At 35.9% G+C, this 23,693-nt stretch overlaps 1 protein-coding gene across 1 annotated transcript in view; it reads left to right on the top strand.

Annotated features, from left to right (window-relative positions):
• Nucleotides 1-23,693, top strand: part of VPS50 (VPS50 subunit of EARP/GARPII complex) — a 97,652-nt gene that overhangs the window by 49,291 nt on the left and 24,668 nt on the right. The window contains exons 17-21 of the mRNA XM_064444614.1: nt 3,103-3,193; nt 4,726-4,902; nt 12,446-12,564; nt 13,850-13,956; nt 21,765-21,886. Coding sequence (XP_064300684.1) covers nt 3,103-3,193; nt 4,726-4,902; nt 12,446-12,564; nt 13,850-13,956; nt 21,765-21,886 — 616 coding nt within the window. The remainder of the gene's footprint in view (nt 1-3,102; nt 3,194-4,725; nt 4,903-12,445; nt 12,565-13,849; nt 13,957-21,764; nt 21,887-23,693) is intronic.

Here is a 23,693-nt window from a genome sequence, read left to right as displayed (position 1 = left end):
GATCCTGAGGATGAATGCCTCTGAAGTACATACATCCTAGAAAAATTGTTACTTCTTTTTCTATACCGTTACATAAAAAGAGTTGATCATGTGTGGCTCTGAAATGTTTTTTTTTAATATCCAATTTTTACTTATATCAAATGAGTTGTTTGGAACAGAGTCCATCCTTTTGAATCATGTTGTCACATTTTTTCACATGTTTTTCACTGGCAGTATCTGATTATGTTTCAGTCAACTCTACTATCATAGCTGAGGACAGTCATATGTGCTGTCATGTGCAGGCAGTCTCTGGCCTCAGACATGATATATAGCTATGACAGCTTCAGGACTTGTATGTCTGTTTTAATTGTCTTGATTTCCCAAATGTTTTGGTTTGGATGATTGACAACTCTTTCATTCTAGTTATCTAGCATTTAGCGTATTTCTGTGTGTAAAAAGCTAGGAAGATATGAGATGCAACGTTCCTTGCTCTAAGAAACTCTGACTTTCCCAGTCTGTTGTCCTCTGTTGTATGGGAGCTGTCATACAACTAATACATCCAAATCCATTTAGTCTGAGACTTTTTGCCTAAAATCCATGAAGTATGAAAATTATGACAGGAGAACATGAGACAGTGTCTAAATTCAGATGCTGAGTATGTGGTTTAGAATTTCTTCCAGCTTTCATAGTTTGTAGCTAGGATTTCTTTCTGGACATTTGATGAAGGCTTCAGTTCCAGTTGTCTGAAAAGCTTGAGCCTTAATCAGATGCACATTATGTGTTGTCAGGAGATGAGCTGATTAAGATGCCATACCACCTATCTTTATTTGTTGAAAGCATTTCTGCAACCTGAACTGAGTTTCATGAATAGATTTGGAAACTGAGCTTGCAGCTCTAGGTTCAGAACAGCTGTTTTGGTCAACGTAACTGTCTTTTGCTACGCTGACTTACCACATAATACCTTATTTGGTTACATAAATATAGTTTTGACCATTATGCTTTTGCTTATGTTTAAAGGACCTGTTTCACAGCTTAGGAAATCAGAGGCTAATTTTTTGAATTATCTTTGAGTAAAATAAAGGTTAAGGAATGTTGATGGAACACGTATAGAAGTAACATTTTTTTTTTTAATTACTTGTATCTTTTATTAAGGTAATATTTTCTGTAATTCTTGTGAAAATAAAAGGAAATACTTATTGATATGACTCAAGTCATGTGACCCTTTTAATACTTTTAACGTGTTTTATGCTGTGTGGGTATTGTGAAGATTAATTGGCTGATGTTTTCTTCCTCAGAAGGAAAAATATAAAAAACCCTCTCTCCCAGCTATAGCCCTCGGTTGATTTATATAAAAGCTTTATGCATCTTGCCTTTTCAGATCAAGCTAATGTGGCTTTTGCTTCTCTTGTGTATTTAATTGGAGGGTAAAAAAGAAAAGCTAGTGCGTTTAAGGATTCATTAGTACATAAAAGCTACATAGAGCTGAAATGCTTAGAATCCAGGAGTAATCAGTTTTTTGATTGTGTAATTTGACATATGTGGCCTCATGGGCGGTGTGGTGTTTTAGAGAACTGCCAACATAGAGAAAGCATTCGAAGGAACTGGTCATGTCATTCAGAAAGCGCAGAAGAGAAGTATAATGGTAGAGCATACACGAAGCCTTTTTTGGGTAGAAGTTGACTATTTTGAAAAATTAGAATGGGCTTTTAGCAGAGGACATCAGTAAGGCAATTTTTGGACTGCAATTTACTTTTTGTTCTGATACATTTGTGAAAAGGTGTGTCTGATCACTAAAGCTTTTCAGAAAACTAATGCATCAGATCTTCCATGTGTGCCACTTTCTAGATTTGTATGCTGGTGAAAATGAAGAGCATTTGGTCAAGTACTTCGTCAGTGCCTGCATTTCAGCTTTCAAATGATACAAAAACTGGTGCTATGTGGCTTTTAAATGTTTGCTTTTCTATGACTCTATCTCCTTAGTCTTCCTCTCAGAGAATTTTAATCTGTAACACTGATATTCAATGAATCTCTATCTGTTGTTTCTGTTGGCTTTACTGTGGGAAGATCTGCAAAGCCATGGGTACTCAAGTGCCTCGAAAATAGCTCTTGAAGTCTATTTGCATTTAACTGGTGAATTTAAATAGAGACAGCAAACTGTAGTCATAGTTCAACACATTGCTCATCTTGTTGAGGCAAAAAAAATTTTAATTGTAGTGGTGATTATAGTTTGTTATTGAAATAGCAGTACTGCTATAATATTTTACTGCCTAATTAGAAACTCAGTGTATGATTTGCCAACTGCTACTTGTTAAGCAAAACAATATACCATATATAAAGAAGAAAAGATAAAGCAATGTGACCTCAATAAACACTCATTGCTGTCTTTTTCCTATATGAGTTCCTGCTTATGGGTAAAAAGATTTTCTTTCTAAAGGTATTTCTGCTAATGGCTGAACGGAGGCTTTTCTAATTATTAAAAACATAACAGAAACAATGCAGAGATGTAATGGCTTGATTATGTTTCCCTAATACGTTTTCTGTATTAGTACCACGGTAAAGTTAAGCTATGAAGAAAAATACGGCTTAGGAGATTAATAGCCTTTTCTTCTTCTTCTTTTTCTTCTTCTTCTTCTTCTGAAAAGTTGAGATGTCTGTAGAACATCAGTTCTTTCCAATTCCCTTTGCTACCTGTTGGCTTCAGTGCTTTTGAAAGAAGCATCTGTCTTGTGTGGGCTCGCAGAAGCTGTTGTACTGCCAGTAGAATTTGTGTATATATTACATTGCTTTCAACAGTTTACATAGAGGAAAAAAGGTCCAGTATTACTGCATAATCATAGATGTTCCTGTGCACTTTCTAATGGTTTTGGAAAAAAAATTTGTTTCCAAATTGTGAAGATGGTAATTCTTTGAGAATGTCTCCAGAGGTGTCAAAAAATATACGTTGTGTTAGTAGCTGCAGCTTTTAGGTGGTCTGTCAGTTGAAAGAATGAGTTAAATACCTGTTTTCAAGTGTGACTTTTTATACAGTTTTTGAAGGTGTTTTTGGCTGCATAAATTAAATAATTGTCTACTTCTTGATTTACCCTTGCTGCCAATTAAGAGTATTCATTTGTTGTATTTCAGAACCCGTCTTGAAGAATTAAGAATGTTTTTAGAGAATGAGACTTGGGAACTTTGTCCTGTTAAATCAAGCTTCAGCATTCTTCAGCTTCATGTATGTTCTATGAATAACACATACAAATGTATTAATACTTTAATAGTTGAGAGTCCAGGCGTTCCGAGAAGTAGTAAGATCCATGAACTACTGTGCAAATGTTTTTAATGGCTACTAAAAACCCCTAAGCTTCATTTCATGATATTAAAAACTTAAGATTCAAATGCTTTTAAAACAGTAGTACTCCTGTTTCAGGCAGGTAGAGGTTTACTGAAGATGCTAGTTGTAAGCATAATGTTAGCCGTTATTTTTTATGTGTTAATATGCCAGTTTTCCATTTCTGAATTATTTATCTAAGAGTAAGATGCTAAAAGATGAGTGTGTAAAAATAGTTACATGAGCACTTGGTAGCTTGTACCAATTTTTGGCATCTGTATCTGGAAACATAGGTCATACTCGCTCATTTGGAAAGGAAAAAAAAAAGCTAATTCTTCTGTGGTGAAGTCAACTGAAAGCAAGTAATTGGTGTGCTCACCTGCTGACCTAAAGTGATTTTTGTGAAGTTTAGTGTGTGGTGGGTGAGTTTCACCTGTTTTGCCAAATGAAACGTGGGTGCCTATGATTAAAGCTATCGCTAAAGTGCAGAAAAGGATATAGTTGAGTAATCTCAAGCAAAAGATAATTTTGCAGCTTCTGGAGACTTAACCGTGAAAGTAGGGAAAAGGCTACTGAGGCAGTAATACCACAGAGGGAGAAGGACGGAGGACCCTTAGTAGCATCCAGTAACAATAGAAATAATGTTTTTTAATGGAGAAATGGGATTATAAATCCATACATACTGCTGAAGGGACTAGAGCAGCAGAAAATGGAAGAAAGTAACCAATTCATTTAAACAAACAGAAATCTAATATTCCAGTCCTTTTAGCTGCGTTCATTTTGATCTTTAAATCTTTAGATAAATAATATTGTATGCTTTGCCATTTTTGAAGATCAATATCTGGAGTTTAATAGGTAAACATGTCAACTGAGATAAATCAAGGTTTTCAGCAAAAAAAAGTCTAAAATAATACCTTCTGTGCCCTACTTGGTCCATACATTTGCAAAAGTCTGTATACTCACCCAGTCATCAGAAACTTCATGTGCAGTAGGTTTGAGAAGTAGTAAATTATTTTTTTTTAATAAAATATTAAGAAAAGAGTTTCAGCTTTAGTAAATTACTAGGTAACTTGTCTAAAGAAAACTAAAATTTTTGATAGAATTGAGGTCTTGTTTTATGTCCTAATTTCTGAGAAATAAAAAACCCCACTTAGTTTTCACCTAGTTTTAGACAGCAAGTACTTTCAGAATACAGATATTTCATGTCATAGCAAAAAAATGGTGAAATTAGAAAGACGAGCAGTATGATATTGCCAGTTTCAGGGTTAACTTGGGCCAGCATGAAAAGCATGTTTAAATAAGCAGTAAGCTTTGGCTGAAAGTTTTCTTATCATGTTAATTGTCCACGAGTTTATTGTTATCGTCTGTTTTTAAGGAACTGGAGTTGTAATAATACTGAAATTGTGATGAAAATTGTGCTTTATTTCTATCAATAGGAATTTAAGTTCATGGAGCAGTCACGTTCCCCATCTGTGTCACCTAGTAAGCAGCCTGCTTCAGCAATTTCAACAACAGTAACATTATTTGAGCAGTACTGTAATGGAGGAAACCCATTTGAAATTCAGGCTGACAGCAAAGATGATGAGACGGAAGACGTGTTGGCTTCCAATGGGGTATGGAGTGTTTCAGGGGAGAAAAAACCTTGCTGTCAGTAAATGATTTTTTTTTTCTGTGTGTGTGTCAATGATGGCAAAGTGTCTTAGTACAAGGATCCATTAACTGCAATACTGTGTAAAATCTCAAGCCACTTCACTCCTTTAATTAAGTTGCTTTATTTTTAACAGTGCCAGAAAGCAGGTATCCTGTTTAAGGTTCAGTTTGTTTTGCAGTGGATCAGTATTTTTTTCCAGTGAAGTAAAAGTTGCTGAAGGCTAGCAAGCCATGTTCCACGGGAACCCCTGGAAAAATTACTAATTTAAGTTGGCTTTCTTTATGGAAGTAATTTTGTCATTTTAGGACTGGCTTTCTGGCTTCTTAAGAAAGTGTGGGTTGCTCTTCTTTTGTATTTGTTCACACCTATGTGATTTCCCATGGGTTATCTGACATTTGTTAGGCAGTTTCTAATTACAATTTAAATGCTAGGGACCCTCGTTTTATGGTGGGATCTGCTATAAATCTGAACAATAACTTTGTGTATTTTTTTTTTTTTCAGAATTATGTGAAAATCTAGCAGTGGTCAGATATGTTCTACTTTAAAACTTTGTACCATTCTCTCAAATGCTGTATTAGCATATTTTTGTTAAAACTTTTGCTCTTGTTTATCCCTTTGAATAATGTTTCCTTGGGCTTTTTTTGTGATAAGGTTGAGTTTGTTTATTTTTGTTTAAGGTTAATTAATCTAGCTTATCACACTAATGGCTTTGTGGTTTTCAGCTTCATCTTTCTTGGTTTCATTGTGGAACCTCAATTGCAAAGCAGCTTTGATCTGTATCTTGCACACCTGGGTGTGATGCTGCAGTGTCTTTCCTTCTGTGTCACTTGAAGAGAAAATACAGTTGATTGGCGTAAAATATTGTTGCCTTGTGCTTAAAGGAAGCTGCTGGAGACCCAGTTTCCTCATGGTAGTTCTTCCCCTGTCAAGTAATATAGCAGAACATGTGTCCTGCCTTTCACTTCAGGAAACTGAGGAGTTGCATGGTTATAACTGTTAGTCTTAGACTTAGGCTCCAAGTGAGCGTGTTAAGCAAAGATAAATGCACTGCAGGGCATGGTGAAATCTGCAGAATTCCATGGTACTTTGTTGAAACCCACTTTGAAACAAAGCTTTTGGGAATCTAGGCAGCCATGTGGTAGGTAGATATTTGCTAAAATGATCCTTAGGGAAGTAAGGATTAATGATGATACAAATAGTACTTTTGGGGTTGGCAAAATGAAAGCTCCCTCTGCTGAAGAGTTCATTTCAGACTTTTGTATATGTCTGTGTGTAGTTTTGGTTTTAAAAATATTTTTCTGAAGAAAAAAGACTAGAAAATGAACTTCAGGGTTTTGGGTTTTTTTGTTTGTTTTGTTTTGTTTTCCTAAGACAGCTTTCTTCTGAAGGTGACTCTGTAACAAAGGTATGGAACTATCAATGACCTGTACTGTGAGTGCAGAAATACATCTCAGATATTGCAGGATGTTTTTTGCTGCCATTTGCATGTAGAATAATGAGGAAACTATGAAAATATTTTCCGAAGATGATACTAAATGCAGCTACTGAGACTGGATAATATCTCAAAACCAAAGACGAATTGCTGGAACATGATTTCAATCTCTTCCGATTCCATGCAGGTTGCTGCTAGAAAATGAGTTGGGTACACTGTCCCCATATTTTTGTGCAGTGACTTATACTTACTCTTCTAGAAGGCTATAATTGTCTTAATTTCTTGACTGTGGATATGTTGAGGAATTCTTTCTGTCTGCACACTTGTATGAGATGTGAAAACTTTATGCACAAGTTAACTGAGCTGCTTCATTCTTTCCAGTTTTTACATTTTTATCCTTAAGAATCTGTTTCTTCTAGCTCCAGTTAAATTTAAATGACATTGACTTCCTCTGCGCAAAGTTTTTGCTTCTATAATCATGAAATCATTTGATGAAAAAATTAGGTATCAAATGCTGATTAATATGTTGGAGATACTGTTTTGTTGGCTTTTGCCAGCCTGAAGCATCATACTGCTGCCAAGCAGACTGCTATCAGTAATACTCTCTTCTGCCTTCAGTTGTATATATTTTTTCCCTTTTTCTCCAATGATGAACCTATTCAGAGAAGTAATAGAGCTTAAAAGCAAAAGCAAAAAAAAAGAAAAAAGCTTTAGCTTTCTGTACAAATGTAGTGTTTCAAGTACAAATTCTGCATGCAGTGATAGTTACACAGGAATTGTCATATTATGTGAGACCAGTGGTGGTTCTCTTACAGCATCCCGCTTTGGGTAGTGGCCATCACAGTCACTGCATGCCTGTGAGAGGTAATTGGTCCTGCAAGTCTTACTGGGACACTTTAACTTGCATGAGTTACAAAACGTAAATGTATGGAATGGTTTTCCTTTATTTCTTCCAGAATTCTCTTGAGAAAAAGGTAAAGAATCCACCCCCACCCCAGAACCTTGTTCTTTATTGCAACAGAGTAATATTTTTATCGAGGAAGTTATCTGTTATCTTTGTTGCCTTATTACCATAGGGAGTCAATTAATTCGACCATCTAATCATCCTGGGTAAAAGTGTCTTCTTATTCTTCTGAATTTGTCTCTAGTCATTGGAAAAAGTATCTGTATGTAAGGCTTACTGTTTTTACACTGGTTGTTCACTGCTCTCTATTTTTGAAGGTATGTGAGGCTCATTCCCAGCCAGAGCTGAAGCTATTAAGACAGCAAGCATTAGTTTGTTAGTAAAGGATTGCCTCATGCTTTGCACATAGGTGCAGCTATCGCTGCAAGCACCGTGGTGGAGATGGGGGTCTAGTAAATCACTGTCAGGACACAGGATGCCTTCTCTGGTGGGGCTGGGAGCGGCTGCCTCAGCGGTTCAGCAGTGAACCAGTCTTGGTGAAACAGGCTGGAGGGAGTTCTGATCCCATGAATTACCAGTACAGTGGCGTGTTACACGTGTAGCAAAGTCCATGTTGTGGTTTCCATGTCTTTAATTTTGAACAGTGTCCCATTTTGTAGGCTTGCACATTGTCAGGGACTTTCAGGGCTGGCTGCACTGTTCTCTTTTTCAAAGCTGTGTGCCAATTTAGTGTTCTTTATTAGTGAAACCTTAATATATTTTAAATTGATAAAATCTGATTTTGTGCCTGGTGAAGAACTGTAATGAATTTTGGCTTTCTTCTGACACCAGGGGGACAGAATGTTCTGTGTGGAAAAAGTGAAATGCCAATTATATGATTTATTATGCATTTTTTCTTGTGAAATATAGGTTAGATTTACAGTCATTCATATTATAAAATAGTCTTTTTTAACCTTAATGTAGTGGTATTGGGAGAACTTAAGAATAGTTTATAGAACTAACTTTTTAAACTAAAATGTAAAGTTCTGTTTGCTCAGTGTAAGTTAAAATTGATTATGGAGGGTGATGCTTTTGATTTTTCTTCCCTCCTTGTGGAAATCTGTTGTGGTGAATATTTTCTTTGACATGTTTTTAGCAATGCTGTATATAAATAGTTTTATTCCATATAATAACTTGCATTTAATGCATTGGAAGATGGGAACTAACTGCTCTTAATATTGGAAGATGTTATGTAAATCTGAAGATCTGTACTGAGAGTGAATTGAACTGAGGGTGTTCAACAATACTAAGAAGGGACTTACTTGGTTTTTATCAATGTATTTGGCTGTTAACTTGGTCACTGGAATGATAAAATCCTTTCCAAAATCTTGGTGAGCCAGGGAAGTATTATGCACATTTACACAGAGAACTGAGGCATAGGACAGGTTAATTAACTTGTAAGTACATCTTGTCAGTTGTACAGGACATCTAACCTGGCTGGTATTTGAGCCAAGGTTTCTTGTGACCCAAGCAAGTGACTTGTGACCATCCTACCTTCCCTTTTCACGTTTTTCATCTCCTCTCTCCACTACCAGCTGTTCCAAAGTGCTTACACATACAAAGAACTCTTATTTAAAAAAAAATTATACCAATTTGGTTATCCTTTACATAGGAACAGATATACCTTGCTTAGGTCATGTGGGATGAAATTCCTACAAAGGTTTTGTATTTCAGTTTCTTGACTGACCAGTTAAGTTGGAGGCATGTTTTAGCACTTGAAGTTATTTCATATGGAGGTCACAAAATTTTGTTTCCAGTGAACGCAGGCAAGTTTCTAGATATTTCAAGCAAGAGCATGACAAAAACATAAGCAATTCATTTACTTGTCAAATGTTCTGTAGGATGGTAAGAACTGTCAGGATTTCTTCTGAGAATTTTGAAGTCTTTTTTAACTGCTGAGTTTTTGCAGTTCTGGACAACTGAAAATGGGCCTCTGGATCCAGTCACTTCAGCTCTATATCTTGAGCTTCAGTGAGATGCTTTATGTCCCTTTCTGAAGCTCCCTAAAATATCTCTGTTGCCATACGGTTGATTTGGACAGTTTTGTAACACTGTTAAGCTTTGGTGAATCATACCAGTGTCCTATGGGTTTGTTTGGGCTGATTGCCTAAACTTGTGAACTGATTACTGCTGCAAGATACCTGAATTCCTTTTAGCACTTTAAAATTTTACTGCAGACTGTGCATATTCAAAATGAATTTATAAGGTCTCTTCAGGCTGAGGTCACTGTTTAATAGTTGTGAGTTACTTACTATGTTTAATGGAATAAAAATATCTGCATTTTAAGGTATAATTTTTCCAGCTCATGAATAGCATTAGATTGAGGAGACTTAATGAAGTATTTTTCCATGTAAAAACAAAAAAAATTCTTAAAACTCTCTTAATCTATGAAGACAGTGAATATGTCAACTGTTAGATTCATATATCGATATGTGAATTGTAGTTAACAATTCGTAGTCAATTTATCTTTTTACTGTCACTGGATTTGAATTGAATTGGCATGTCATTTATTACATATTAACGCATAATAAGTGGTGGTAATTCTCCATGCTAATGTTCCGGCCAAGTTAGTTAAACTGTGACTCTCTTTGTCCTTAGTCAAGCCTGAATTCAGCTCATTTTTTCATTTTTAAATAAACTGAGCTGCTTTCATTACAGCTTTCCTTTGTCTGAAATGTTCATGAGGCAGAAATTTTGCCTGCAAATACTAATGATTAGAACATTTCTTTTTAGTCTGTGTCTCCTACTGCATTTTTTCTCTGAGCTGTTTTTGCTTTGAATTTGTTTGTACTGTGAGCTTCTCGCTTTTATAATAGACTGCTTTCATAGTGCTAGGCTTTAAAAACCTCTGTAGCTTGGGGCTGGAGCCAGGAATTGCCGTGCGTGACTGAAAAGATGTATTTCTTAGTGCATTTTGGATGATTGAGAGACTGGCATTACCTTAGCATACCTTGCTTGGTTTTCCCCTCTGGAGAGTGGTCGTATTTGTTAAAACCCTGCCGTTTTTTAAGGACCCTGGAACTGGATTGTCTTTATCATATGTGAAATTATTGACTGCTTGGATAAAATTACTTCAGAGCCGTGTACATGTTAAGGAAAAGTTAAAAGGAAAAGTATTGTGGTCTCTCTTCAAGTGCAAGTGCATTCTGGAGCCTGATGAATATGCTTAATGCTGTGATAGTTGTGTAGGTATTCAGGAAAAAGGGTCATCAAGTACTGTTTTCTAATCTTTTCTGGGTTAAGAAATTCACCTTGTGAAAAAATTTATTTCATTATTTATGAAGTGTCCAAAGCACCTATACTACAGAGCAACCTAGAACACTTGAAAAAGAAATTGACATTAAATACTGCTTTTATTTGGAGCGTAAAAAAATTGCACATTTCAGATTTTTTTTAAAAAAAAAATCCCAATTGTACACTTTTAATATGTGTGGCTTCATAATTATAAAAAGCTTTTACAATCTGTGTGTGTGAACAGTATTTCTCCACATAACTCATACTCTAGCAATAATAATACTAGTCTACAATGGAAATCCTATATTGTGTTATATATCCTGTAGCCTGTGTTGCTCGGTTTTTCCAGACATCACTTCTTAGGCTCAAGCCTTCCATTCTTGAATTGAAAATAATTTTCTTGCAAACTTTGAAATGAAATTCAACAATTGCACAGAGGGAAGCAGTTTCAAAAAATTAAAAATGCAGCTAGGTGTTTGGAGGCAGTAGTTGTCTGTAACAACTTAAGCTTCTTATTTTTCAAAACATGCAGTTAACAAAATATTGTTGCTTAGTATAAGAAGGCATGTCTCAAGGCAGGTATACATGGTTAATTTATCTACACATTCACATTTTTCGTAGAGTTATTCTGGAATAATTTGTCGCATTTGTGACAAATGAAGCAAATGGTGCGTAAGGCACCTTCCATCAAAGAGTTGTTGTTTCACTGATAATAAGATAAATATTCCAAATATCGGGAACTTGTGCCTTTAACTAGATAAAGGATGCGGTATGTTTCAAATCAAAACCAAGAACCAGCACACACAAATAAATTAAAGTATGCCCCCAACACCTAATGAAGTTTTCTGAGAAGGCAAGGGGGGTGGGGGGGGAATACTTTTAAACTAGCCCCCACTGATTTATTCCACTGGTACAGTTGATTTATATCATTGGAGTGTTTCTTAGAATAATATAGTGTGCTGTGGTTTTGGGTTTTGTTGTAGTTCTTATTTTCCTCTGTGAGGGAAAGGTATATCAATTTGGGTTGCAGAATCCGGTTCCTTGCTTGCACTTTTTCTTTTGTTCTGTGTACAGTACAAAGTTTGTATGTATAAAACATACAGATATATACAAAGTTACTCTTCTTGCTGTTGAATTACTGAGAAAAAAATTGCATGGTAACAGTAACCATGATAAATATGGCTACTATTATATTTTTGTATTGTATATAATACAATATACTATTATATTATTGTAGTAGCATTTGACTGCTTAGTGTGGTCTTGAAATATGCTTAGTCAAAAGCTAATTGGTCTCTAAAAAGTTAAGTGATTGAAAGATTATCTACTAGAAATGTCTTTTAGAGTGTTCTAAAATCAACTTTACAAACAACTGCCAAATTGGGTTTTTGGTGGTGGGTTTTTTTTTTAATAAATACAATGTAAGTGTTTTTGTGAAGCAATAGTTTAGTCCTTCTTGCATTAATAATTAAGGATTGTGTGGTGCCAGCTTTTTTTGGCTTATTGCCACCATTTGGATACATTTTAAGGTTTTATTACTGTTTTTTTCAGACAGTAAAGTAAAAAATAAAAGCCCAGATATGTAGGTACTTGATACAGCAACAAGAAAGCAAAAAAAATTACCAGTAGCTGGGAGAAATAGTGTGATGCAAATATTTACTCCTAATGAACATCTGAGAATAGAAGTTTGTTTAGAAATGCACTTAAAAATGGCTTTGTATAATTTGCCTGCTGCATTTTTAATGAATGTTATCAGCAGCCTTTCAACCAGCAAAGTTATTTGTATCCTGATTGAGGTAAAAGCCAAGAAGTGACCAAAATGCCACGTTAAATGAGTGACAATATTATAAGGAAAATAATGGCAGTCCATTTATTCTTATTTATTTATTTATAACAGTATGAATCAGATGAACAAGAGAAAAGTGCATATCAAGAGTATGATAGCGACAGTGATGTTCCTGAAGAGCTGAAAAGAGATTATGTGGATGAGCAGACAGGAGATGCCCCTGTGAAAAGGTAAGTAGATTTTGTGAGTCCTTGGTCCGTTTATATGCTTTTCATCTCAGTGCTCTAATTAGTTCATTTTCTGTTTAATATATACTCTGCGACAATGGAATAATAATCAAAAAGTCTTTATGCTACCTGCACAATTAGAATGGCTCAGCACTTAGGTCTCCGGAAGGGGGAGGAATGTTACCGTCTATCATTATTGCAGAAAGAAACCTTGGAAAGCAAGATTTTGAAGGAGGATGAAGGCTCTCTGAAGCAGATAGTGGAAAACTGAGTAGCAAGCATTAGGTGTTAACGGAAGGGTCTTCTACAACTGTTGTTGTGCATACGTATAATTTCTGTGATGTGAAAACCAGCTGTTTGCAGACAAATGGCTTGAGGCTTTGGCTTCTGCTTTTGCAGAGCAAAACTAAACTTTTACCAATTAAAAAAAAAAATTTAAAATCTTCCATACCTTGAAGGCAGTCATATGGAATTTTAGATTATCTTTTTCTTTAAGAATACACACACACATATATACACATGAATATGGACATTATATTTTGATTAATAGATATAAAAATTATTTAATTTCTATTTATTCATATAAATAAAAGCCAACTCTGTAGCTCTTAAAAGGATCTGAAACACAAATTTCTGTCTGGGACACTGAGCTACTTAGATGTCCGTTCAGCCTTTGTGAAGCAGGCTAACATTATTTGTATCTAGAGGATTGCAGGAGAACTAGAAAGCCAGCACTTGGGTCAAGGAGGAAGAATGTTTTTCTACAAAAGACCTCATTATGATAAAACATTGTTAGCATGAGTCCAACTCCCTGCTTCTTTCAGGATTAAAACTTATGAAAAATTTACTGTATTTTTAGTTTTGTCTTCCTCAAAATTGTTTCCATTTCCAGATAGCCCTTTTCAGCTGTAGCTTACTAGTCTGCCCTGTTCTGTTGTGAGTTGCGTTGTTTTCATTTTCTTTACTTCATAAACTATGAAAGTGAGTCAGAGTTGGTAAAAGGATTGCTGAGGCCAGGCAGAGGCCTGCAGAACTCAAGCCTTGGGCTACAACTCAGAAACTTCTTTCTCTAGCACAGTTTTGTGTAAATTAGTCCAGGCTTCTCACTTTAAATGTTAGAATCCTAACCCAGATATGCTTTGGCATAAATAAAATACTGCACTGGAAGACATACTGTCATGTGAAAGTAGAGGGGAGAAAGGATTTCTTTTCTACTAGATTTTATTTGTATGTCCTTGAATGTAATAAGCAGTCACATTTGGTGTATTTTGTTTTGTTTTCTTTAAAGTGTTTCTCGAGAAACTCTGAGGAGCAGAAAGAGATCAGATTATAATCTTAATAAAGTGAATGCACCTATCCTAACAAACACTACGCTGAATGTAATAAGGCTTGTTGGTATGTAGAACGATCGTAGTTTTTTATATGTGACTTATTTTAATGCAAACCTATGGATTATAGAAAATATGTTAAATGTATTTTAAGGCTTTCAAAAATATACCTAGTTGGGCTCTATTTCCACTCTTTGAAAATGTTAATAAAATAGAAATTAAGCATTAAACCAAAATATTTTCAATTAAATAGACAAATTTGGTTCTATCTTGTGAGTTATTTTTACTTTGAAAATTTATCTGCATGCATATATTGATTTTAACCAATAATGGTAGATTATTTGCCTAAAATACTGAATGCCCCAAAACAGTGGAGGTAGAAAGGAAATAGATTAATGTTTTATGTTACTAATATGTCTTGGTGGATTAAATGCTTCATTTTAGAGTAGTATAGTTACAAAAGTAAGAACATAAAGATTGGAGGTGTCTTGCCCTTTCATTACTCAAATTCTCACAACCAGAGTAAGTATATTTGATACGTGGTAGACAACTAGAAGATAAATGCCCTCCCATACTGGTAATTTCAGTAACTGGAATGCATCCTAGTAATCCCTGGGGAGTTTAGGGAATCTCTGTCCTTGGAGGTGATCCAGATGTGACTGGACAATCCCCTGAGCAACCTCATCTCCTTAGACCTGCTCTGAGCAGGAGGTTGCACTAGATGATCTCCAGAGGTCCATTCTAGCCAAAAGTTTTCTATGAAAACACTCCCCTCCAGTTCCAGGTGTAATGGGGTGATTTTTTGGTGATCGTGACTTCCATTTGGTTATCTAGATAATTGTACAACAGAAATTTTCTGCTACTGATTTTCATTTTATTTACAGAGAATGGGAAGTAACTATCCAAATTTATCAGGTTAGGCAGAAGAGAGAGGAATTCTGTACACGTTAAATTAATGAAGTTTGTCTTCAATGATTATGTGCTTCGAAACGATTGTGGTACTTCAGAGTAAACTGTTTTTAAAGAGAGTAGTCTGTCACCTGGTTAGTACTTTTTTCTGTCTTAGAGGGCAGCATATAAATTAGAAATTAATTTTCTAAACCTTTTTTGAAATTTTTTCTCCTCTTGGAGTATTTACAGTATAGACCAGAATTGAGACTATTCTGTCATAACTTTTCTGGTATTGATCTGTGAGTTAGGTTGGAGAGATTTGTTTCCTACTTTCTAGAATAAAGTTTTGCTCTAAGAAAAGTTAGCATTAAATCTAGAAATCACACATGGCACTTTCACACAAACCGCTCAGTCTTCCTCCAGCCTCTGCCCCTGCCCTCCTGCCCTGACACAGTGTAAGAGTAGGTGGAGCTGTAGTTCTAGTTTTCCAGTTTTACCTAAAGAGTCTTTGTATTTGTGGATTCTGGCCATAACCCCAAACTTAAACATCTGCAAAGCTCACATATATGCTTCTTCCCTCTTCTGGAATTACATTTAAATTTCAATATTTCTGCTGTTGGGAGTGGTTTACATTTTTCCTGTAATGATTGATAGTAGTGTTATTTGGAACATGGAATCTGAAAGGGACCTCCTGCAGCCCCTGCTACAGGAAGACATGTCATTTAGTACTGCCTGTAAATACACTTGTTTTGAAGTCCAGCCTAAGAATACTTCCGTTTTGTTCCCACCACACTGATACAAATTCTATTCCAGAAGTTGTATCACCTTCATGGTTTAAAAAAAAAAATTAAAATTATCCACCTATTTTCTGCACCCTTGATCTTATGCCAAAATAAACTTTTTGGTTTAACAGATTGTCTTGTTCTTTGATGCATACTGCCCTGCTGTTTTTACAGGAAGCAATTCTATTTCTTCTCAGTCTTTGATTTGCTAAAGTAAATGTGCCACGCTTTTTGTATCCTCTGTATTTATCCACCAGAAGCCAAAGTTCTTACCAGTTCTTTTTCTATTCTTGCTGTAGACTTACCAAAATCATGTGCCATACTTTGGATGAAATGTCTCACTACATTGTATCTGTTGTGTTGCAGCATCCTGGTCACAAGTTGCCTCCCTTTCTCACCTCTTTGGATTTCTCACCTCTTTGGATTTCTCACCTCTTTGGATTTCTCACCTCTTTGGATTTCTCACCTCTTTGGATTTCTCACCTCTTTGGATTTCTCACCTCTTTGGATTTCTCACCTCTTTGGATTTCTCACCTCTTTGGATTTCTCACCTCTTTGGATTTCTCACAGCTTCCTTGTATAGGCAGTTCAGTCCATCTGTAATAAGCTTGAACAGCCAGCATGTCCTTCACTTTCCCAGTTTTTTCTAAGGGATGAGCTGCTAGTTTATAGTAGAAAGATGCATGTTTTCAATTAATTGGTCCCCAAATGCATGGCTTTACATTTATACTACTCTTATTTTGGTGCCAGAGTCAATGAAAATATCAAAGAGGAGGGCAGTTGCTGTGAACTCCACTAGCACCTTTTCCAGATACTGCCCTTTTCAACACACTCCATTCTGTCCTCTCTTTTATTAAACCCTTACTCATTTAAAAACCTCTAGCTTCTCTTGTTTACTGTGCAATATTGTTAAATTAATACTTTGACTAAATCATAATTTTGCCTCCATCTTTCTGCTTCTGTCACTTCCATACTTTCTTCAAAACTTGAAGTCCTGCATCTTACATATTAAAGCAGTGGATCGGTAGTTGCTTGGATGACTGTCTTCCCTCTTCTTGAATATGTTTTTCTTTGCTGTTTTTCAGTTGTACCGGTACAATCCATGCCTTGACTGCTTATTGCCCATATAGGTTATTACACTGATTACCATACTGGTGTTTTCATGGCCATTTTTTATTATGTCCTGATTCCTTTGCTCCTGTAGCTTGACTGTTTTAAGGTCTTTTCCAGCTCATTCTCAGTGTAGCTGAAAGTGGCCAGTTCAGTTCTGTTAGTCATCCTGTTCTGCTTCTCATTTTATTCCCTATCAGTATAATTTTCCATAATGAAAACCAAGGCAAACTATTCATTCTTGCTTTTGGGCTGTCTTGTTTGTCTACAGTTTCTGTACTCTCATGTCCCCCCAGATTGGTTTGCTTTTGTTAGTCTTCTGTAATTGGAAAACTGATTTTTATCATCTTTGGAAAATTTAGTTTTGGAAAGACTTTTGGTACCTCTAGCTCTTAATGTAACTTCCTGAGCAAATAGGTCTGTGGTTTCCTCTTTGTCCTTGTCCTAATCATTCTGTCCTTCTAGTTTCTTTGGAGTTTCTCATGTTTCTAATATGCAATGACCCCGCCTTACTTCACCTTAGTTTGTATCTTTTTTGAGGAATACCTGCCATTTGATATCATAAATGAAATTGGGGTTTTTTGCACAGTGTTTCTGTTAGATGTAAACTGCATATTACACCTCTGCCATGGAAGTTGAAAATGCCTTCATCTTTTGTCATGACTTTTGGCCTTAGCATACAAATATTTCACTCACTTATTCCAGAAAGCATCCCCAGGGACATCTCACACATTTCTTTAACGAAAGGTTAATGGCTACAGAAAGAAGAAACAAGTAAGATACCACCATTTAGCCAGACTGTATGATTTATTAATTTTTCTTCCCTTCTTGTCTCCCCTCTTGTCTTTTAAATCATCCCTGTAAAACATGAAGATAAGCACGTTGTTAATGGGTGGATTTGGCTGGGTGTGATCCTAGGTTGTAGGAGATCCAGGTTTGATCCAGTCCCTTAGATCATCCCTCTGCAGACAGGAATGCCATGGAGTGTGCCTCTCTTAACAGCAGTCTCTGCTAATGCCATGGAAGGCTCCAGTTTGTCTTGCACTGTCTCAGATTTTTGGCTAGGGAAATGCCATGGTACTTGACACCAATTTCAAGAAGTATAACCGAGACGATTGTCTAGCATCCCTTCGTTATCAATGGAGAACTGTAGGTAACTCCAGAAGATGATAGAGTTTGTTGGCTATCCTGGATATCTTTGCCTGCATGTCATCGCATAGATATCTTAGCACTTTTCTTCTGGAGCAGCTTGCCCTCTGCACAGATCTAGGCAACCAGTGTGGGCTAAGGGTCTAGTTTTGAGATGAAGTTGGACAGAGTGAATTGCATAGGCAAAAGCAGCAGTGTGGTGCCTCAGAAAATAAGCAGGGGCCTAACATAGTACAGGGGACATTATAGATATGTCCTATCTACAGAAAGCCTGTACTCTTTTAAAGTTCTGTTCCTTGAAAATAGGGCTCTGTTTTGAGAGGCACTTGTTTTGGTAGCAGTAATGTGAGTACTTCAACAGTTTTTGTCCCTGCTACGTTTTGCCACTGGTATTCCTGCCTCCTGTGAGTTGTATCAGCATGACTTTTGGCAGATCTAGATCTGCTCCCTGACCTTAGTTTAAAAAAAAAAAAAATCATAAAGGAAACTAGGTTTAAAAAGGGAAGTCTGGAGTGAGATAAAGATGTGGATTTGAATTGCCCAATCAAGTAGCAGAAATTGTTGCCTAACTTTTTTAGGAAGGGATGTTATGCCAGTAGTAGTACTCACTGAATGGGTATAACAGTACTCATAACCAATTTGTACTATTTCTGTGTGCTTTATGCTTAGCCTGGAGACTAGATGAATAAAACAAAGTGTAGCTTAATATGTATAAACTACATAAATGAGTTGCTATGTATAACCGAAGTGAGAGTTGCTATAACTTCATCTAATTTGAATTTCAAGTGAGCAGTTCAATTTATCTGGTTTTCCCTCAAGTTTATAAGCCAGGTAATTATTTCTCTGTTTCCAGGATAAAGTAGCTGTTAGATTAATTTATGATGTTAATTTTTTCCTATAAAGCATGTTGACTTAAAATGTAAAGGAAGAATGAACCTGTGTTAAATCTGTATGGAATATTTTAACCTAGGTTCTATACAGCAACAAGAATAATTAATGATTATGCCATCATATATATTGTTTGGGTGACTTCTTATTTTAATTAACATAATTCTGAAATAAGAAATACCCATTAAACTATTTCTTATGTTGGGGTTTTCTAATCCCTTTTTTTGCCTCATTTTTGCTTTTTCGTGAATGGGTTTTGGGAGGAAACTCTTAGATTTTTCGTGGTTTAAAACCAATTAACTTTTAAGAAAATAATGGTTATGACACATCTCGGCAGAAATCTTGTAGCTGAAGTAAACGATTGGTCACATAGCACAGAACCTCATGGAACTTAAGAAAACCCAAATCACAGTGTCTTTCAAAATGTTATAATTACAACGGGCATTTCACTTTTTCTTTCAAAGTGGCATTTTAGCTCCTAATGTATGCCATAGGAAGCTGCATGTTAGGAATTGTGGGACTCCCTAGGAAATGATTTTACTAATGACTATAGATATACTAAAACTCAAATATGTATTATTTGGTAGGTTGTGTGTCTATTTACCTTTGTGGTTTTAGTGATCAGCTTCATATAGATTAGTCTGATAGAGAGTACTCTCTACTTACTGTATTTAAGTACAAAAGAAGTGTTGGAAATAATACTTCAGAACAAACCTGGCAAATGTTCAGCATTTTTAGCTGTTAATGGAGAGCCCCTAGAAAGTCAAGCTACTCTGAGTTGTTGAAACTGAGTGGTGTTTTCAAGTATTTCTGGAAGTTTCTAGCATGACATGGTTTGGGGCTATTAGTGCTATTTGGAAATGTTCTCTTACACCCATTTTCACCCAAATTCGGGACTTTAGTGTGACTAGGTAACAATGTATAGAAGTTAATATAGTTGGCCTCCTATTAGAGCAGCTAGGAGGAAATGTTCTTGGAACTCTTGTTGTGTCAAGAGGCTGAGTGATGTAGTAATAGAGAAATGTTCTTGGCATTGGAAGATTTTTATAGGGACAATACTTGGGCAGTGTACAGCCCTTTGGAAAAGCGTAAGATACTGCCCGAGAGATTACCTTGAATATTCATGCCAACTGCACAGATATTTGGAAATCTAACTGTCCAGAATGCAACACACATCACCCTTACATAGTGTGTGGGCTGCAGGGAGTTTAAAAATGTGTTTATTACAGGGTAAGTGGAAAAAGTCAGCCTGTGGCAATACAGAATATTCAGATAGCACATATGGAGGTGACAGCTGCTTTGATTAGGGTACCATCCTATCCCAAACATCTGAAAATTTCCATATTGGACTGTGCTAGATATAGCTGCATTTGATTTTCCCTTTTGGAAGACAAATAGAATTGTTTTAGTCTGCTTTTCAGTTTGTTCATAATGCTGTAGATCAAAACATTGATAATTAAACATAGAATTAACAGTTGGGCTAAACTGCCAAATATTAAGTATTGCAACCTGTGTCAAATCTCCAAAAAATAACAAAATCTATGCTTTGTGTTTTAGCAAACTGGGACATAAATGCATAGTCTAAGCTAGATAGAAACCTGGAAGGTAGCAATGCCAGGTTATTGCTTGATTCTTACTGTACTGCTATATCATCTTACCATGTATGTAGCTGTATCATGTATTTGTTAATGTTACCTTTACTGAACTACACAAGTAATTGCTTAAAAAAATTCAGATAACTCCCCCTGCTACTAGTAGCTAAATTTGTTTCTTTGTTACTCAGTTTCTCTGTATAAAACATTTTCTGTATTGATTAGTAAATTACTTTGCTGGGCACAGCATTAACTTGAAAAACAGTGTGGCTGACTGCAGGAAAAAGAAATTATTTTAGCACCTTCATGTAATTTTTTCCACCCTGTCACATCAAAACATGTCTGGAGTATGACAGTCTTAAGAGATCTGCTATATCCTGTGTGCTGGGTAGGCTGCATTTATGTTCTGGTTAAAAAATTGCTGCCTGTTAGTATAATAAACCAAAGCTTATTATATATTCTTTATGTTTTTAAGATGCTAATAGGGCAAACAGTATGTAAGTTTTGATCTAGTTAGTGGGAAATGTAAAGTACCTACAATACTGGGGTTTTCATTAAGTATGCTTCTTGTGTGACTCCATGAAAAGAGCCATGCCGTATGCTGGAAAACAAAATAACTAAAAACTATAGGCCCTGTGAACTAGACGTGTAGAGAAAAATTTATTTGAGTCCAAATCCTATGATCAGTTTGATAGAGCTAACATATAGATGAAAGTTCTGAGTTTTTTTTTAAAATTCTTTAATTTTTAATTTCCCAAGTCAAATGCACAACAGCAGAGAACAGGAAAGACGAGAAGGAATTATTCTGCTCCCTGGATGTGACAGGGTCCCAGCATCCTCCTCTCCTGTCAGTCTATCCTTCTAGAAACATTTCAAACATACATCTTAAAACTATTTGGGTTTCTTGCCCAAGGCTAAAAAGGAAGAGAGCAGGAAATGCTATGTTGCTGATGTGAAACTCATTATTCCTGGAGCTTTTGGATTAAATCCAATCTTGGGCATATCGTTTTTATACTGTGGTTTTCTATTGCCTGAAAAGTATTCATATATGCATACATAACCACATACAAATTCATAAAACCTTCAGTGGCTCTATGTATCCTTTGCTGGAGACTACTTTAGGGGATTATTATTTTTTGTCTAAATGAAGCTGAAACTTGTAGGGGATCCAAAGTTGTATATTTCAAATTTGGTACCAGAAGGTCAGGAATGGTTCAAGACATTTTGATATGGATTAACATCCAAATTTGGAGAAGTCTTGAGGCATTTGTGGTGTCCTAGTCATCATATTTAGCTTTGTTTTAAAACACCCCAATCTCTGAAGTATTACTAAGTTGTTCTTAATCAATATTCAAGGCTAAATTATAAACTTCTTATAAAGCTGGTTTTGAGTTTGTCAAACTCAGTGCTGTTTTTGTAGTACTTATGCTGAGGAAACTGATCTTCTGTATTTAATTTTTAAGGGAAATACATGCAGATGATGAATATTCTGAAACCAATTGCTTTTGATGTGATCCACTTCATGTCCCAGCTCTTCGATTACTATCTGTATGCAGTCTATACGTTTTTTGGCCGAAATGACACGGTAGGTAGAAGCATTATTCATTTCCAAGTATCATCATACACACAGACTGAGAATACAGAGATCCCTTTACTTAGAATACTACCTAATATGTAATCCCCAGAAAAATTAGTGGCAACAGAATGGATTTGAATGCAGGAGTAAGAAAAGGCTGATTAGATCAATAAGGGGAATAAGCACTGGGAGCATCCTTATCTCTGGACATGAATCCTTTTATGTTTTGAATAGAGTCTGTATACTTTTTCCAGCAGTATTTTGAAAGGGAGGAAAGACAGCATGAAAAACCTAAAAGTAGGGGCAGAAAGTGGGGAGCAAAGGACCGTCCTGTAAAAGGAGGGAGGTGGATTGGAGCCTAGAAAGTATGAGTTGATTTAATTTTCCTAGATGTATTTCTCTACCTTTGATAAGAATAGCAAAAGGAAGAAGAGAAGGGGTCCATGAAAGTTAAGTAGTAACTCAGGTTTCAGAGGTTTGAAATACCCTTTTTCAGATCTAGTATTCTTCTGTCAATCTAATTGCATTAATGAAAACAGGGTTTTTTGAGTGATCTTGTAATTGAAACAAATGCTTGTCAGCAATATCTGTACTTAACATAGATCAACTTTCAACAGAATTGTCTTAAAATATTTATGAAAAGCTGTGTGTAAAAATATTTCTCCTCTCTTGGCCCCTAAATTACTCCACAAGTAATAATATCATGGGGTTCCAAATTCGTCATCATCTGTTGGCAAACTGTAATGGATTTTCAGACTCAACATGTGGTTCTAAATGGTTTTGAGCTGTTCTCTTTGGCAGGATAAATGTATTTGCAATTTGTTTGTGTTTAGAAGATGGGTGGGTTTGTGGTGGTTTTTTGTTTGTGGGTTTCTTTTTTGTTAAGATGATTGATTTCCATTGGCTTAGTCAACTGCTCTGGTATTCACATTGCATTTTTATTTTTTTGCACCTCCCATTTGTGTTTTTTAAAGCCCATACTGAGTTCCTCACTCTCTACTTCTAACAGAAAACAGCACAGTGCTAGGCAGGTAAACATTATACCAGATGGGTGGTAAAATTGTGATGTTTTTGTCGTATGCCTAATTTTTGTTTTGACAGATGATTTTCCATGGGAAACATAATGCTTACAAAGGGTCTATGAATGTAGTAAACCCTCTTGTAATGCTGCTTAAATGTCCTCACTCCCCATAGTGTTTATAAACCTTTAGAAAGCAGAGATGGATGATGGTATGTGATTTAGACCACTGAGAGTGTTCCTGGTTTATTTACAAAGTAGCATCTTATGGGATTCTTACAAGTATGCTGGCAATATAACTTCCTTATGTGGTTGAAATTTCTTGTGAATGTTGTGCTTATGTTGTATGTGTGAGTTAGTACACACATAAGGAGAGTGATTAATTGTATAGAGTTCATTGCCAGTTCAGTGAAAACCGAGGATTTAAAATATACTTGTTGAGTTCTGTGTCCGGTCATGATGCTAAGTCATTGCCCTTTCCAGACCTTTTTAGAATTATTATCCTATGTAGTCAGTATTTGGCTTTCTTCACTGCCAAAAGTTGCACACCATTGTAACCAGAATCGCTCTTTCAAAACCTCTTTAATTTGTGGGATGCAAGTTAAGGCTGCATCAATCTCAAATTATGGAGCGACCGAACATGAAATTGAAAGGGATTGCCTATATTTAATATCTACTCACTAAGGTGTAAGACATTCATCAACATGCCACAGAATAGTCTTCCTTAGCGGAATAAAGAATAAAGTATAGAGGTGAGTTGTAATTTTTTTTCTAAAGACATAATAATTTGTAAACCAA

This window comes from Phalacrocorax carbo, chromosome 2, assembly GCF_963921805.1.
Source record: "Phalacrocorax carbo chromosome 2, bPhaCar2.1, whole genome shotgun sequence".
In the NCBI taxonomy this organism is placed as follows: domain Eukaryota; kingdom Metazoa; phylum Chordata; class Aves; order Suliformes; family Phalacrocoracidae; genus Phalacrocorax; species Phalacrocorax carbo.
Note: the sequence above shows the minus strand (reverse complement) of the source record. Positions and strands in the feature narration are given on the sequence as shown.